Consider the following 18,313-nt stretch of genomic DNA (forward strand, 5'->3'; position numbering starts at 1 on the left):
TTTCCTTTTGTGCTTCATTCACCTTAGTATATTTTTAATAGAAGAAAGTTCATTATGGCGTTAATCATTGGCCTAAACTTTAGCAATAATATACTACTAGTTCAATGTTCTCCAACATAAATCTTTTTAAACTTTTAACGTTGATTCAGTTCAAGTGCATAATTATTTCAAACACACACGACAGACAGAACTAATAATCGTACCCTCCCAAGAGTTCGTGTTGCAATTTTGCATGACGGGAATACAATCGTAGTAATATTTGAGGTAAGAGATGCCCATGATATTATAAATTGATTGCTTTTAGTAGATAATTGCTGACAACCATAATATCCAAATGTCACCAAACACTTTTAACGCTAGACATCGGTTATGAACACTTAAATGGAGGAGAACATTTCAAGCTGAAGAGCATATACACAATTATTATTCAAGCCCTATTTACAGAGAGAGATGTCTCTCACATCTTGCTTAGAAGGACCCGAAGGTGTTCTCGCCGCTGTAAGTCATGTACAGAAAACCATCTTCATCTTTGTTCTCTTCGTAGATAGCAGACATCATCGCAGCTGTTGTGTCCAAATAGGGGGGGAAAGGAAAAGCCAAAATAAGCCAAGAATATGAGCAAAGATGATAAATATGGCACAAACATATTTCAGGGCTGCAATTTAGTAGCAACTGACCTGTGGGAGGAAGAGTATTCTTGACAAAGATGAAGATAGCCTTTTCAGCGCTGAGTTTAATGCGCTTGCGAACAACGTAGACAAACTGTCCTACTGTAAGATCAGCGGGAACAAGATACCTGCGCCACCGAGTAAGAACAATCATCAATATTGTATAGATGCTGCAATAAATCTTTTTTATTCATTAAATGTTTGCCCTGGGAAATATCCATCAAAAAGAAAAACATATTAAAACACAAACACCCATATCTATCAAAAAGGTTGGTATTGACTTCAAAATAAAACATACAGAAGATTAACTTGCTAAACAATAAATGCACATACTAACCCCTGTTATTTTTGAGAGAACCTTGTATTTTTCTCTCAAAAAAAACCTGTATTACTAGCAAGATCCATGCAAGGAAATTACATCAATGGAAATATTTTCACAAAGCACAAAGCAATGTACGAGAAGCCACATGCTCCAACACATGCTAACCCATTTTTGTTACATTATACACAAAAATTAACCATAGTGAATGACATCATCATATCCATTATGCATCTCATTATCAATTATCATATACAAATGTTTATCAACTTGTTCGCATCACAGAAGAGACAAGCTTATACTAAGTCCCATTCAAACAATTGTAGGAGAAAATAAATCAACTGCTGATATACCCAAGGTAACAGAAAAAGAACTGCGTCAAATTTAGCTTTTTAGTGGGCCAAAAGGATTAAGAGGAAAAAAAAAAGGAGAAAAAGGACAATAGCAGAAAAGTATAAGCAAATGTCACAACAGTGTAAACTTAGGTTTAGAATGTGACATTCAAAAGATTATCTCCAGAGTTCTGATTCCAGATTAAGTATTATTTGGAAAGGAAATTGAATGAGGAGAAAATTCATGTTACAGTAATACATATTGAAAAGACATGCAGTTAACTGACTTTTTCTTGTCAATATCTGGTATGTCACTTCTCTCAGCCTTCTCAACAATCACCTATATAGTTCAGGAAATGAGATAAAATTAGTGCATTGAAATATGTCAATTATAACATATATCGCAGAAGAAATACAGAAAGTACTCACGGGAATTCTATCAGGATACTTCTCTCTGATACGCGCAGCTTCTGCCTGCCTCCTTTCTGATATATTTTGTGCATGCATCAGAAGATTGACATCATTTTTCACGTTGATGGCTCAGTAAACATAAATATATCAATGTACAAGAAGGAAAACAACCAAAAACTTCATTAAAGAAACAGCAGAAAAAAATTCTGCCTTTACAAAGGAATTACAAAGGTTCATTGCTTTAGTGAATACAAATCTCTGTATTTTTCAGGCAACGTAGAATAACATCTGGAATCAGAAATCTGTCGTTGATAGCGATCACCAAGAGAATGCCATAAAATCCTTCATTGAAAATATCCATTGAAATCAGAATACCAATGTTTAAATTCTATAAAGTAATATCGTGAAAGATTTGATTGTTCCATTTTATTCAAACATGCAGTCTAAGTACTACGAAAAGAAAACAAGACCCTTTGAGCCATCTGCACTGAAGCCTGTCGCAACAAAACCAGATTGCCTTATCTGATAACAACAACCGTACAGAAATATATGCTTGGTAAACACTCATCTTGATGCATACAGGCTCAATCCTCAATAATCAAGATACCACTTAAATAGAGCTATAGTATATCATCAAAGAATTATATCTCACAACCAGTATTTACCATGTGATGATGATAGAACCCACTCACTTTTATGATTACATATATATTATCTCATAATAGAGAACCAATCATATGTGCACAATTTTAAAGCATCTTATGTTGTCACAGACAGCACATAAATAATTATTACAATAATGAGGAGGATAAATGAACTGTCAGAACCCATTGTATCTTTAGAAAAGTCGGTGCCTCACCTCTTTTCCAATAATGCAGAACCAACAAGAGATGTGGCTTTATAATTTTCACACCCCAAAGGTACGTAGTACACTAGCACTATCTCAGAGAAGAATCAAACTACTTGCACAAAATTTTTAATTGAAAATCTTGATAGATCTAAAATTCATCATTAGATGTATAATATTACTAAAAAGAGTCAGATTTCGGATGATCATTTTTTTTGGGTCTCAAACAAATTTGTAAAAGAGAGAGTAGAAGAATTCTTCAAATATTATAAACGACAAAAAAGGAAAAAAGATAATGAAAATAAAGAAAGAGAACGTTCAATATTATTTCCACAAAAAAGAATTCGTTCTTCATAACTACTTTATCAAACTGTAAGATCGCTGCCATAAGATCTAACCAAGATTACACCCCCGAAATGCAGGTCAAACGCGTATCATTTGCTTGTCATCCTTCCAGAATTCAGACAAGAACCCATATTCATCAGTAATCTAAACAAAACGAATCTCTAAATCTACAATTCTTTCAGAACGAATGTTTCGATCAAACCCTAACGAGAGATCCATAAACAAACGGGAAAGAACCAAAAGACCTAACAGAAACCGACACTTCCACAGTTTTGATCACGCAATGTACTTGAACGATAATCTTCCAATAGAATCTATTTCATGAATCCAAGAAGGCCGAGTTACCAATTCTTCGACCAGCAAAAACAAGCAAGTGCACGAAAATGTCATCAAAGATCCAAGTAAAGAATCGAACCGAAACCACAAAACAAAAAAAAAAAACCAAAACCAGAACTTTTGTACAATTAAATAGAAGATTAGAACAAGTGCACAAACCGAGAGGGTGCTCCAATTTGAACGAGCTCTTCGCCATTGATCCCTTTCTCCTGCGATTCCCAACAAGAAACGATCAAAGAAATCAAAATAAAAGAAACACAAACACCGCAGATCTAATTGGAACCGAACCCTAACTAAGATCGATCAAAAAAAAACAACCTGCGTACCAAAAGCGACGAATAGTATCGGATGGCGATTTCGGATAAGATCGATCGATCAGCCGATGACAAAGAATTCTAGGAAGAAGGCGGAAAGACGATGCGAGATTTGGGGATCGAAGGCTTCGGCGTGAGACTAGGGATACTTAATAGCCGCAAGAAAGGTTAAGGGTACACTCCTCCTATCGAGGGAGAGATCGTATGTAAATTTAAATGCAGGATAAATGTATATCTACTACGTAACCTATACATTGGATAGGATTCCAAAAAATCATGAATGACAAATAAATTTTAATGTAGTTAGTTGCTGCATCTGGAGATGCAGATAATCGTCCGGTCAACTTGTGTTCGGATCGAGTCAATCTACAGTATTAGACGCCAAACCTGATCCGACCCAATAGTGGGTTCGGGTCTCTAAATCGGTTTTGTACCATTTAAATTATAAAATTTTAATTAATTTTTTAATATTTTGACGGATTATAAGCTCAGATTTGGACAGAGTTATTTGGTTATATTCTTATTATATTATGCAAAAAATATAGGTTTGTTCAAGATTAGAGCAACAGAGTCATTAGATCAAAATTTTCATATATATTATATTCTTTCAATTAAGTTTTATTCAACTAGGCCACCGTTCTGGTAAAGTGATTAAGTTATGTTATTTATGAGTTTAGTTATATTTATAGACATTAAAATTAATATTTAATAAAAAATTTATTAAAATACTATATGGACATAATTTTAATTCGTTGTAGCTTATTTCTCATAACTATTGCTCGGTTGCTAGATTTATATATATTTAAAAGATTAATCTAATTGTTCAAATTTTATTTACTAAAAAAGTGTCTACATTTTTAAAAATATATATATTATAAAACAATAAATAAATAGAAGAGATTGCAGCTTTTCTAGAGAAATCTCTATTTTAAAAAAATAATAATAATAAATAATAGAGTGTATACAAAAAAAATGAGAATGAGTGATAGTTTGAGGGTCTAACTGTAAATATGTTCACGGAGGAGTTTAAAAACTCGTCGTGTCGATTCTTCGGCCGAACTATTCTCACCGTCAAAACGGAATCCCGAAATGTCGATCTCCGTTGGTGTAAATCCTACTTCTCTCTTTCTCTTCTGCAACTATAAAAGGAGTTAGCTGTACCTCTTCTCGGCTCTTCGAGTAGTGATCGAGTGGAAGAAACAAATGGAAATGGCTCTCCAATCGCAGAGACTGCTCTGCTCTGCTTCGGGGTTCAGGATTAGACCTGCGGTTGGATCCTTCGCACAAGTGAGTGATTTCTCCATCTGGGTTTTGCTTTCAAACGTAGTTTGCAGTGATCGGTTTCGGTTTCTCTTCGTGGGTCTGGTGGTTTCAGTGCCTTGGATTGGTGTTTGTCTATGAAAGTTCCCTCCTTTTGGGCATGGAGTAGCGTAGATTTAGTTTCTTTGGTGTTTCTCTTTTATTTCCTTTCATTTGCTGATCCCAGACTACAATGAAGTGCGAAGGATTTACGAGAAACGGAGTCGTCTCTTGCATGGTGGCAAGCTCAGGTTATTCCAGGAGGCGACCAAGAAGAAGCATAATCCCAAGGACGAAACGCTCGATCCCGAGAGGATTTGCTCCTAGTCCTCGGCCCCAAGCTGGAACAAGAACCCACAAGAAAGATCACAGCGGCATTGACGAAGACGGCGCAGGAAATTCTAGCAGTACCAGTAGTTCTACGCCTTTGAGCAGCGAGCTTACTAGCAGTGGAGAAAGTATGGGCAAATCGCAAGCAGACGACTCGTCGCAGAACCGGAAGGAAGACGTCGATCCAGAGGAATATAGGAGGACGATAGAATATCTCGCTGAGGAGAACTTCATGATGGGCAACAAATTATTCGTTTTTCCAAACATAGTGAAGGCTGGTCAAGATATTGAAATCTACCTGAACCGTAGCTTGTCGGCTTTAGTGGACCAACCTGCGGTTCTGATCAAGGGTGCCTTCAATGGCTGGAAGTGGAAGTTCTTCACGGAAGCATTGCAGAGAACGGATCTTCCCGGGGATTGGTGGTTGTGCAAACTTCACGTACCCAAGCAGGCATATACAATAGACTTCGTCTTCTTCAACGGTGGCACTGTCTATGAGAACAACAACTCCAAAGATTTCGTCCTCCTTACCGTGAAAAGTGGGATGAACGAAGCTGCCTTTGAAGCTTTCTTGGTTGAAGAGAAGCAGAGGGAACATGAACGACTTGCCGCCGAGCAAGCGGAGAGGGCACGACGGGACGAGGAGCGACGCAAGAGAGAGGAAGAGAAGGCGGCGATGGAAGATGACAGGGCGCAGGCAAAGGCGGACGTCGAGAAGAGGCGAGAGAGGATGCGCCTTGTGGTTCACTTGGCCAGGCCTTCTCTTGAGAATGTGTGGCACGTAGAGCCTAGCAGTTTCAAAGGCGGGGATAGGATCAGATTGTACTACAACAGGAATTCTCGTCCACTTGCACGAGCTACAGAGCTCTGGATTCATGGCGGCCATAACAACTGGAGTGATGGGGTGTCTATTGTGGAAAGGCTTTTCAGATCAGTGAAAAGAGACGGTGACTGGTGGTATGCAGAGGGTATGCTTACATATAGTTGGCTTTTTCCGAGTTCTTGACTATTTTTATATACGAGAATAGATGAACTACAAAATCATGTAAAGATTCACTTAGTCTCGTATTTAAGTTTTGTTCTAACTTGTATCTTGATTAGTATCAAAAACTTTCTATACAGTTGTTGTGCCTGAGCAGGCATTCATTTTGGACTGGGTTTTCGCTGATGGGCCACCACGGAAGGCAGAAGTTTATGATAACAATGCTCTACAAGATTTCCATGCGACTGTGCCGGACTACATGTCTGAAGAACTCTTCTGGTTTGAAGAAGAGCATAGGATTTGCAGAAAGCTCCAGGAGGCCAGAAAAATAAACCAGGAGGCTGCACGTAGAAAGGTGTGTTTCATTGAAGACTCTCTCTCTCTCTCTCTCTCTCTCTCTCTATATATATATATATATATATGACTAACTGGATGTTTTAATTGTTAACCATTGGGATTCTCACAGGCTGAGAAAATTGCAGCCATGAAAGCCGAGACAAAGGAAAGGACAATGAAAACTTTTTTGTTATCCCAGAAACATATAGTGTACACAGAGCCACTTGAAGTACGAGCTGGATGCACTGTGACAGTCCTATATAACCCCTCCAACACTGTTTTAAATGGAAAGCCTGAGGTTTGGTTGAGATGCTCGTTTAACCGTTGGAGCCATCGCAACGGCCCCTTATCACCCAAGAAAATGGTCATTGCAGAGAATGGTGTCCATTTAAAAGCAATAGGTAGAAGTTGATCCTATAATCTTCTCCCTTTTCTTTTTGGAGCTTGATTACTGAGTTTTTTACTGTTGTAAATCTGTCAAACTCTCTTTATCATGTGTCTAATTCACCTTGAAACTTAAGCACGAGATTAGGTGAGTTGCATAATCGCTGACTAGGCCGACAAATTTAAAATATAAATGGCTGACATTTGTTCTGTTCGTCAGTCAAGGTTCCAATGGATGCCTACATGATGGACTTTGTTTTCTCCGATAAAGAAGATGGTGGGATTTATGACAACAAAAATGGGATGGACTACCATATTCCTGTCTCTGGTGGAGTCCTCAAGGAGCCCCCGATGCATATTGTTCACATTGCTGTAGAAATGGCACCTATTGCAAAGGTACTTGTTTTCTTTCTATCCTTTCTCTGTTGCAATATAACAAGATAGAGAACTTTATAACACCAACTCCATATCTAGTTGAATTGGTCATTTGATATAATAACAAGTAAATAACTAGGGCCTTCTTTTGCCTACATACTGCTTGATGCATATTTGTTTAATCTGGGCATCGCAATACATGCCGTGTTTTATATTACAGGTTGGAGGTCTTGGTGATGTTGTTACAAGTCTTTCTCGTGCTGTTCAAGAATTAGGCCATAATGTTGACATTATTCTTCCAAAGTATGACTGTATGAATCTTAGCAATGTAAGTTCCACGACTCAAATTTTGATGGAGTATTTATTTACAAAAAGTTCTTTTTCTTTACAGTGTGGAGTGTCCTTTTTTTTTTTTTTTTTTTTTTTGTGCTTACCTAAGTAAATTCTGGCAATGTAGGTAAAGGACTTCCATTTCCGACAAAGTTTTGGTTGGGGTGGAACAGAAATAAAAGTTTGGTTTGGAAAAATTGAAGGCCTTTCTGTTTATCTTTTAGAGCCACAAAATGGGTAATTTATAGCGACTTATTTGTAACTTCTCAGTGTTATTATTGTTTGTCTTTTGCTTTACTATAATTTTACTGAACGGTTTGATTGATGTTCTGTTTGGTTTAGTTTATCTCCTCTCATCATCGAGTTAGAATCTTATGTTTTATTTCCTTCACAGTTTTTAAATCAATGGATTGATTTTAGGGTCGTATATCTCATTAGTTTCCTGATCCTTCTTGGGCTGATGTACAATGGTGAAATTTTGAGCCAGCAATGGCTTCTAGTATCTGTTTGCATTTCAGGTTGAACAAAAACCTGTTACTGTAAAGTAACAGCTGTTGGAAGAGAAAGTCTGGAACTTGAAATCTTAGATATCTTATTCTAGTACCATTGTCTGAGCCTTGTAACTATATTGATTGTACTGATTGCTTGGAAGATTCCAATTATCTGAGGCTTCATCAGAAGGCAAACTATAGGCTGTATGATAATTTTTCCTTGTGCAGAATGTTCTGGGTTGGATGTGTATATGGAAGGAATGATGGAGCAAGATTTGGTTTCTTCTGTCATGCTGCTTTAGAGTTTCTCAAGCAAAATGGATCTCGTCCCGTAAGTCACAAATGCCTTATAATATATTGCTCATCATTTTCTGAAAAAATGTATCATTCTCCATCATTTTCGTTTTATATGTGGGGGGGGCATATTGATACTTGTAAGACAACACGACATAGAATTTATATTATTCTCTACAGACTTCAGGACAATCTATCAGAAGTTGATAATTAACACTAGTGCTTCTAATTAATGCCAAAAGCACCAAAAGGTGATCAGGTTTGGCATATATTCATGTAAAGCTGAAATGCTCAATATGTATATGCAGTAGAAACATTGGATTATTCTTTATTTGGTAATTTGCCGAATGTGTCATAACTCGGCATTTCCCTATCAAACTATGAGTTTTGGTTGTGAACTCACCTATCAAATGAAATCAAGCAGTTTCATAAAGCACCTCATACCAATATTTGGTGATAAAAACACATCAGACAGATGTTTTCTACCCTTTGGTAATAGTCTGTGATTCTTTATGTGCTTTTTACAGACTATGTTAGTCTAGAACTTCTAGAGCTAGTTAAGATAGAGCAATATTTAGAACTTATACAGAAACAATGTGAGTTTTAAGGACGAGATGAAGCAATTGGGAATTGACAATCCAAATTTACACAAGAATGAAGCTGCAGTTGTTAATCCGTAAGTTCTGATCCTTATCGTGGCCCTGGCTGCCTATTGTTTTAGCAGAACAACCCCGCATGTCTTGGATGATTAAGTGGATTCATTAGCATTGGTTTTTCTTTTTCCACTGTCTTGTGCGCCTTTTCAATATTTCCCGTTTTATCTCTATTACCATATTCTTTTGATTTTTTTCCCTTTTGGTCAATTTTATCAATTTCATTAACAAGCAGATGTTATTATTTCACACTCTGCTGCAAAAATTAGGGTATGGATTTTAAACAGATGTCATGATTGATACAGAAATCTGTTCCTTTACCCAAGAAAAAGTATTTCTAGTTGTCATCTCCATACTATAATAATTAGATTATAAAAATTAGAAATATTGGAAGTTGCAAGAGATCTTACATTTATGAGATTAATGACTGATTGAGCTAGCCTTCACTTTCTGAAAAAAAAAATTGTTTCTATTTCCGAGCTATTTAATATTTTGTTTCAAAAAATGGAATCAGGTGCTCAATATATGTTCTGATTAATGCATATCCTTTAGTAAGGTGCATTAACTAGGATACAACCGTGAGTTTCCTACTATTATCAGCAAAGTTCATAGGATTAGAGGTCTAGAAGTTAAATTAATTCAATTTATGTAGTTCTTAACTCATGTTTTCTTATGTTAGGCTGGTTCCTTTTAGTCAAATGGTCTATACATTCATGTTATAAGATTTCAGCTACAGGAAACCTTCCCCTTTCCTTAAAATAAGGGTGATTTTCCATTTACTCGTGTGATGAACATTAACGAGTTTTGTTTCATTAAGAATGTCTCTTTCGTTGTAATTGCTTGAAATTTGTTATATACGTAATTTTGCAGTCTTGTACTTCTCTTTTCCTATGCATTCGTTCAGAAGACAGTTTATTTTATTGACAGGATATCTTACACTGTCATGATTGGTCTAGTGCTCCTGTTGCTTGGCTATATAAGGATTATTACAGACATTATGGGCTGAGTAATGCTCGGGTTATCTTCACCATTCACAATCTTGAGTTCGGGATTCATCAGATTACCCAAGCAATGACATCTGCTGATAAGGCTACAACTGTTAGTTCTAACCCTTGTTTCTTACAATGAAGAATATGAATATAAGGAAATGAAATTAATTCAGTCTCTTTAGCATTTCTAGTTTGCATCTGTTTCTTATTATTATCTATGATCCCCATCCTCTCTCTTTCAGGTCTCGCACAGATATTTGAAGGAAGTTTCATCAAATTCTGCCATTTCTCCTCACCTTTACAAGTTCCATGGTATCCTAAATGGAATTGATCCTGACATCTGGGATCCATACAATGATAAGTTTATCCCTGTATGTTGTGCTATTTGCTCTTTATTTTTTGCTTCTCTACATGCAACTCAAAAATAAGCATTTCTCTAGAATCATATTCATGTTTGTTATGTTCATCAGATTCATCAGTATCTATTATAGATGCGAACCAACCGAGAGCATGTAAATTTCAGGTTTGTTATACATCAGAAAATGTTACTGAAGGTAAGATGGCTGCTAAAGAGGCCTTGCAGCAGAGGCTTGGATTACGAAAATCGGATCAACCGCTAGTCGGAATAGTTACTCGCTTGACAGTTCAGAAGGGAATACACCTTATCAAACATGCAATTTGGCGAACTCTCGAACGTAATGGACAGGTATCTCATACTGTAATTGCATTTCAAGTGCATTCTTCTGTATAGATTGCTTATACTGTTGATTTAAGATGCTTGCAGATGAATATACCTTGTTCTCTGGTTTTTTTTTCCCTAATTTGACCCTCCCCAATTGTATTATAGGTTGTTTTGCTGGGCACAGCTCCTGATCCTAGTATACAAAATGATTTTGTTAACTTGGCGAACCAGTTGTCTTATTCACATGGCAACCATGCGCGGCTTTGCCTAACCTATGATGAGCCTCTCTCACATTTGGTAAGAGTTACCTTCACAGACATGGAGTATTTTACTATTTTAACTTTTAAGTTTGCCAAAAAAAATTTATCATGTGTCTAATTCATCTCGAAACTTAAATACAAGACTAGATGAGTTATAAAACTGCTGAATCAGATAGCGACTTTCGAGTATAATTCACTGTCTGGTTTATTGTTTCTGAATAAATTGTTAAGTATTATGGGGAGAAATTATTACATAAGTCATTGAACCAGAAAACGACTGACTTATATTACTCACCTCCATCTATGTTTCTGTCAGTAGGACTGAACCTTGACATATGTCTGTTCCTGTTTTTTAGATATATGCCGGCGCAGACTTCATTCTTGTCCCCTCACTTTTTGAACCATGTGGCTTAACCCAGCTCGTTGCTATGCGATATGGTTCGATCCCTGTTGTTCGCAGAACTGGAGGTGACTTTGTCATTCTTGTTTTCTTACTTCTAACCTCAGTTTTGCTCTTACAACTACGGAATCCTCTGCAGCCATAGAAAAACTTATACTTCTTACTACTAAGCAGATATATGCATTAACTACAAACCATATTGAGACAGTATTTGGGGGAATGGCATCCGAGTTCTTAAGCTTAGTTCTAAATGCAAGTGAATAGTTTGTCGATGCCCAATATGTTAAAGAAATTGTATCTCAAGTCTCTGTATAATGACTGTTTTCACACTTTGCTGTATGATGAAACACATGAAATTACCAATTGGAGATATATAATTTGGTTCATCTTTTGCCTTGATCCAGGACTTTATGATACTGTGTTTGATGTTGATAATGATAAAGAGAGAGCTCAAGAAGAAGGCCTTGAAACAAATGGCTTTAGCTTTGAGGGAGCCGATCCTGCTGGTGTTGATTATGCTCTCAACAGGCAAGTAGCAAACCTTCCTGATTAGCTTCTTCTCAGTCTTCTCTTACTTCGAACATACCTGCAAGTATGAGCATATTCTAAGAAGATGAAATACTAACAAGTTCAGCATCTTCTTTTTATATATAAGACGATAATTTGATCAATATTTTATATGCAGCTAAAAAAAACTAAGGCTGAGTTAGTTAAATTTATCAGTGTTTCATCTGAAAAATTACACATAAATCACTACTAAATTCAATGTTTTATATATATTAACCGATGATAGGTTTGGCATTTTATTTTGTTAATTTGCATATATAAACATTGATCTTATCAATGTTTTGCTGATAACTACAGTAAAAAAAACTCCTCCTAGTACTAAGATTGAGGGTACATAATCAATTTCGGTAAAAAAAAAAGAGAAGTTTCAGGCAAGACTAGTTTAGTCAAAAAAAAAAAACTCCTTAATTGTATGTTTCTAACTAATATCGTTTGTCTACTATTAGTAAGTAAAAAAACAATGAAACATTGTATCAGATTAGCCATACATACTGCTTTATTTCAATTCACAATTAATGTTGGATTATTCCAGAGCAATCTCTGCATGGTTTGATGCTCGCGAATGGTTCAACTCTCTGTGCCAGCGCGTAATGGAGCAAGATTGGTCTTGGAATCGCCCGGCGTTGGACTACATGGAGCTCTACCATTCTGCAAGGAAGTAAAGACGACGACGAATGGTTTTTTCTTTTTGAGTATTTCTTCTCTTCGTTCTTTGAATCTTTGTACATGTTCAGGTTCAGGCTCAGCTTCCCTTCTTTCAGAAAATTTGGCTATATATTCTTGGTCAATAACTAGAATAAGATCGATCATCTTCTCCAGTGCTAAGTCAATAATCCATAATGTTACTTTGAACATTATTATTATTTTGTATGATAATTTTGCGCGTGATGAAGGCTGTCAATAAGATCATCTTCTCCACTACATCACTTTAATTAACTATCATTTCAAATCTACAATCGTTATCTGCCTGTCTTCTTTCTCCTCTTCTCGTTCATCAACTATATATTTGCAATCAAGTTTAATTATTATATCATCATATGAGTTTGCAATCAAACATTCTAATAGTCTAAACATATATAAGTTTTCGTATGCAAATTTATAAACTGAGCTTAGCTAAAACTATTTTTTGAAAGTTATTCCAAAACAAAACATCTTAATCTTGACTGACTAGACTTTGCATATTATCTTGGAAAAATGATTTGCTTACGTAGGTGTTGGGTTGTGACTAAAGATCCTACTCCATTATCTCATACAGTAGTTAGATAAACATCCTCTACCTAATTACTTTAATTTTGTCTAATTTTATTTTACCAATAAAATTGATCAAAAGCACCCAAACACTCGTAACACAATAGATGCAGGATAGTTCTTGATAAATTTTCCACCTTGATGAACAACATATAACAATCTATGATCTTCCTTATAAATAATTACTTTTACTAATATTAATTTATCTTCCTTAAACTTGGTGCATATATATTATAATATTTGCCAACTTTTCTTACTTAGAGTACACTTTCCACGTCCACTTTCGTGCGTTGACTTTCAAACTCATGCACACGTATAATTTGACTTCCAAACTCCTTTAATTTGTTTCACTATGGTGGAGAAAGTGAAAGTTCTCTCCATATATATAATTTTCAAAGTCCTCTGCCATTTCTCCACTTCTAATATTCAAATGCTTAAATTTGTCCAGATCTCTTCGTATATTCTTCATATTAATTAGCACGTCTTGGAGTTTTATAAGATTTTTCTTCTTCCATCTCATATTTCATAGTTCGAATCAAACTTTATCTTATTAATCTTTTACCATCATATAAAAGTTAGATAACATGGTCAAAATTAAGCAAATTAAAGAAAAACTACTATAAGATTTCTTCAGTAGGTTGTCGATTAGCAATCCTAATCTTTCTTATAATGTTATCATCACATTCGATTCTAACTGAGCAAAATCTTAATTAATTTCAGACGATCAAAATTAAGAAGAAGGAAAAAAATTTAATAATAAACTCATCTTTATTCCAATTAGTAGTAGCAAATATCAACCTCAATACAACCACCTTTTTCCTTCCTTACGTAAGTGATCGATGTGATATCTGTCAAATTAGTCAAACTAAAAACCTCTTCGAAATTCTCATCTCAATCAAAAGCAAATGTTGTAAATTCCACCCACTCAGAAGAAAAGTCTTATCTTATTTCATGTTAATCAGAATTTTGAATTTGTTTTGATTGCGAGCTCATAATTTATTAAGAAAAAACTTAATTGCTAATTCAAACAGATTTAAATTGCACTTTGAGTCTATAGAATGTCTCAAGCTTAAGAAGCTATTAGAGTATAAATATATATATATATATATATATATATATACTAATTAAGAAAGAAACAAGTAAATACTGGTTCTAATTATTTTCTTCCACATATTAATGATAGTTACATCCCCTCACAATTTGCAGACAAGGCCTTCAATTCATAAAAATTATATCTGTTCCTTGACGATGGTACGATCGATTTATTCGAAAGAGAACAGTAACATATATAAATCTAAGAGAGAACGATGCGAATCCCACCGATGACCACCCCCTCGCCGCTCCTCGGCACGAGGGTGACGATGACGCTATCGTCGTCGTCCGCCCCGATATCGTCGAGCAAGTCGGTGATCCCGAGGCGCAGCACTGTCTTCATCATCATCTTCTTCTTCTCACTCTTCCCCTTGCTATGCTTGTGCGGCACGTGCACGAAGCTCCCGGCGAACTCGGTCGCCCCGGGGCCGACCCCCTCGTGGTCCGGCGCGTTGATGTACACGTCGAACTTGACGAAGTCGCCCTTGTCGAGCTGGATCCCCTCCACCACCAGCACCTCCTCCTCCGCCTCCTTCTCCTCGCCCCTCCGGGCGACCCTCGGCCGCGCCACCGTGGCGCTCGCCGGCTTGGTCAAGGTCAGGGGGAACGTGGCCTCGGCCTTTGCCTTCTGTTGCAAGAGCGAAGCCTTCTTCTTGGTCTTTAGCATGGCTCGTTGGGGAGTTGGCTTCGTGCTCAGCCATGGGATGTCGACGTCTTGGTACGTGTACCGCATGGCCTCCGTGTCCAGGCAATCCCTCACCTTCCATTAATTGAATGCAAATAAAATAAAATTATTTTAGTAAGGTTTATCATTAGAAAGTCTATTAAAAATTACTATTTGCCGAATTAGATGGACAGAAAAAGAAGATGGGGGCATTTTTCTTTTTATTTGTTATAATTTTTAAGATTATTTTTATCGGAATAGGGCCGTTAAAGGTGTGATTTGCAAAACGGTAATAAATATAGGGTCTAAACTGCAAATTGCCCACCTTCACACGGACCAGCTGCGCGTTCTCGTCGTAGAACAAGAAGCTGGTGTTGAGCCAGTCCTTGTCCTCGAAGTCCCGCCGCCGCCGGCCCCCGACCTTGTTCTTCCAGAGGTACCACATCCGGTCCACGTTCCCGTGGTGCGCGAAGAAGATGGGGTCCCTCCCCGCCGAGTAGAACGTCCCCATGTCCTCCCTGTTCGGCTGGTTCCGGTCACCCGTCCATATGTGCACCGGCCCATGCGGCACGCTCTCCAGCGACCCCTGCCCCGGATCCGGTTGGTCTCCGGCGCGGTAAGGCGACCCCATGAACAATTCCGTCGTCTTCCCGTTCGACACCACCTGCCTGTACATGATCTTAAGGTTATGATCTATTTGCTCTTCCTTGGAGAAGGTCGGGTCTTGTCCGTTGAAGTCGAGGTCGATGAGGTACGGCGGCTGGTGCTTGGCGTCCCGGAGCTTGTCGTACAAAGGAGACGAGGGGTCGGCGTAGATGGAGGGGAGCTGCATGCCGTCGGGGGCGTCCCAGTTCCAGAAGGGGAGGGCGAAGGAGTCGTCCCCGATGAGCTTCCCGAGGATGCGCTCGTTGAAGTAGAGGTAAAACCGGTGCCAGGGGAAGAAGAGCCAACTGTTGTGGATCTGGAGCTCGAGGTCCGGGAAGCCCACCTGGTCGTACGCCCCGTCGCAGTACGCGCAGTGGACGTTCGCCTGCTGGGTGAAGTTACGCGGGTCGTCGGCGGGCAAAGCTTTCATTTTCGCGATCGCCTCGGTGTACTTCGCGAGGTATTCGGCGTCGACTCGGTGCGCAGCGGGGCGGACGCGGAGAGGGGACGACCGCGCCGGGAGTTTGAAGTCGACGATCTTAGAACTGTTCGGGGGGCAGCAGTCGGTGGGGCCGACTGTGGAGGGGACGTCCGCCGGCGGGCCGCAGGCAGAAAGGTCGGGCGCTTGGATGGGGAGGCCGAGGGCTTTACGGTCAGCGGTGAGGGCGGCGGTGGTGCTGTAGAGGCCGGTCAGGCCGAACAGCAACTCCCGGCGGTCAAGGCGGCCGCCGCCGGAGAGTTTGTTTCCACGGTCGTCATTAGTGGACTTGCATGAGACCTTGAAGTGGTGTATTTTAGAGTTGAAAGAGGGAGGAGGAAAGAGGTGAAGCTTTTGGTTATTGTTGAAGGTGCATGCAGAGGAGGGATTGCTGCAGAAGTTGGTAGGTTTTGTTACGTTAGGAATGCTGGCCATAGTGAAGCCCTAATAAGTAATAAGCTCTCCTTTTCTCTTCCTCTTTCAACCTCTATTTCTGGGGTTTTGAAACAAGGAGGGGAGGCTGTGGTGCATTTATAATGGGGTGTGAGGTGTTTTCTCTTGAATCTAGAGGAATTCAGATCCATTTTTGCTATCTACCTGTGTCCATAAGTCTATTTTTTTGACCAACAGGCAAGTAGAAACTAGTTTAGAATTTTGTTGTTCAACTATTTTGTTGACATTAAAAGTGAAACTAGAGGAATCGATCTTTGAAAAGTGAAGCACTTCCATGGATTTTCTATCAAAATAATCTATCCTTTAGCATAGAGTGGAGAGAGTTTAGAAAACCTTTTATATTATGGGCATCATATGCACACGAGGAAAGCTAAGAAAGTGATGGGGTTCGGTGAGAAGTTTTTTAAGTTTAACTTGATGTGCACCTTTTATATGCAAATTAAGTACTTGTTTAAGTTTATGTGTATTTTGTGTTTGGTTTTGGTACAAAGTAATGGTTATCTTAGATAAGGAAACCATAGTAGTTAGTCTCTAAATCGATTAACATATTGCCCCTTATTAGTTCTAATCTCTATTTAATATAGCTAAACAGATAAAATTACTCACTAGAATATATATAATTATTAACTATCATACTATTAATAAAATATATTATATTATATTATAAAATTGTTTTCAAAATTATTAACAATAAATAGATAATAATTACACTTGATAATTTTGTGTTTAAAAATGTATATAAGGTTATTTTGGTAAAGAGAATATTATTTTTCTATTATTTTATAAGAACATATTCATTGTTTTGATAATGTAAACGGGTATATTGGTAAAGATTTTATTTATCTTATGCACTTAATTTATCATATCCCTCTATAACATGATCTCGTGCATAAATTTATCACGTAGGCTTGTATGAGAGATACTTAATTCACCAATAAATACCCTCTATACACCATGCAATCAATCACTATATTAATAGTCACATAAAAAATATTGATTAGTAACTAGGAACAAAAAAAATGCCACTTTTTTCTTTGAGACAAAAAAGAAGGCCTGAAAATTTAACAAAATAACTCAAAAATTACTTCCGAATTCTTGCTTACTTCCTAACAACAATGAGTATGTGAAGTGCAATTAAAATTGTGTGTGTGTATATATATACGCATTGAATATGTCAGCTTTGGTCTTAGATCAATTAAGAAATTTCCAACCATCTTCATTCACCTCTTCAAGCAAGCAAAAGTCAAGAAATAAAATTTTCCAAAGTTATCTTCTATGGAAGATCAAATCCTACTGACAGTAACATTTGTAGGAAGAACAAGGAAATGACTCACTCAATAGAAAGTCAATCCTAATCTCATAATTAAGATCACGCCAAACATCTTAAACCTAAATTTTTATAATTTAGCATTTTTGCATGTGATTCAATACATATTGGGCAAAATGCAAATTAAACAAAGATGAGCTTTAGACGAACTTTTCTTCTTTTGTTATAACTTGTTATAGTCTTACATTTAACTTTTGATTTGAAGAAAGAGTAAGATTTGAGCTCACTTATATTTAAAGTAAAGATAGAGACCTTTGTACAAACTAATGAATTAATAATAATAGTGATGATAATCAAAACATTTGAATGCTTCCAGAATTGAACAAGTCATCAAGTTGGTGAATTATCTCTTGTTCTACCAGTACTTTCAACCAAAAGAAGAGTAAACTGTACACGTTGTTTGCTTTGATTTCAGGGACCCTTTGAACCTGTTGAATATTAAACATCTTTTAAATTTTTTAT

At 37.4% G+C, this 18,313-nt stretch overlaps 3 protein-coding genes across 4 annotated transcripts; 1 reads left to right on the forward strand and 2 right to left on the reverse strand.

The window, feature by feature from the left end:
- Nucleotides 1-258: 258 nt before the first annotated feature.
- On the reverse strand, nt 259-3,789 carry LOC140795611 (autophagy-related protein 8C-like). Of its 2 annotated transcripts, none has more exons than XM_073148288.1 (6): nt 3,585-3,789; nt 3,418-3,467; nt 1,749-1,804; nt 1,607-1,659; nt 678-796; nt 259-563 (listed from the first exon to the last, which is right to left on the reverse strand). In XM_073148288.1, the coding sequence occupies exons 2-6, from the start codon at nt 3,452-3,454 to the stop codon at nt 469-471; spliced, it is 360 nt and encodes a 119-aa protein (XP_073004389.1). In that variant the 5' UTR covers nt 3,455-3,467; nt 3,585-3,789; the 3' UTR covers nt 259-468. The 2 variants fall into 2 exon arrangements, with proteins under 2 accessions (XP_073004389.1, XP_073004390.1); XM_073148289.1 differs by having other exon boundaries at nt 3,577-3,787.
- An 859-nt stretch (nt 3,790-4,648) lies between these two features.
- LOC140795028 (soluble starch synthase 3, chloroplastic/amyloplastic-like) lies at nt 4,649-12,606 on the forward strand. The gene is made up of 15 exons (XM_073147385.1): nt 4,649-4,859; nt 5,059-6,169; nt 6,324-6,538; nt 6,650-6,920; nt 7,124-7,299; nt 7,499-7,606; nt 7,736-7,845; nt 8,328-8,430; nt 9,974-10,144; nt 10,278-10,406; nt 10,559-10,741; nt 10,883-11,014; nt 11,334-11,445; nt 11,782-11,905; nt 12,477-12,606. The coding sequence occupies exons 1-15, from the start codon at nt 4,776-4,778 to the stop codon at nt 12,604-12,606; spliced, it is 3,159 nt and encodes a 1,052-aa protein (XP_073003486.1). The 5' UTR covers nt 4,649-4,775.
- A 1,730-nt stretch (nt 12,607-14,336) lies between these two features.
- Nucleotides 14,337-16,839, reverse strand: LOC140795582 (polyphenol oxidase, chloroplastic-like). Its single transcript, XM_073148254.1, has 2 exons — nt 15,274-16,839; nt 14,337-15,044 (listed from the first exon to the last, which is right to left on the reverse strand). The coding sequence occupies exons 1-2, from the start codon at nt 16,504-16,506 to the stop codon at nt 14,487-14,489; spliced, it is 1,791 nt and encodes a 596-aa protein (XP_073004355.1). The 5' UTR covers nt 16,507-16,839; the 3' UTR covers nt 14,337-14,486.
- Nucleotides 16,840-18,313: the final 1,474 nt, after the last annotated feature.

The sequence above is a fragment of the Typha latifolia genome, chromosome 9 (assembly GCF_019914945.1).
Source record: "Typha latifolia isolate L0001 chromosome 9, TyphaL0001v2, whole genome shotgun sequence".
NCBI classification, from domain to species: Eukaryota; Viridiplantae; Streptophyta; class Magnoliopsida; order Poales; family Typhaceae; genus Typha; species Typha latifolia.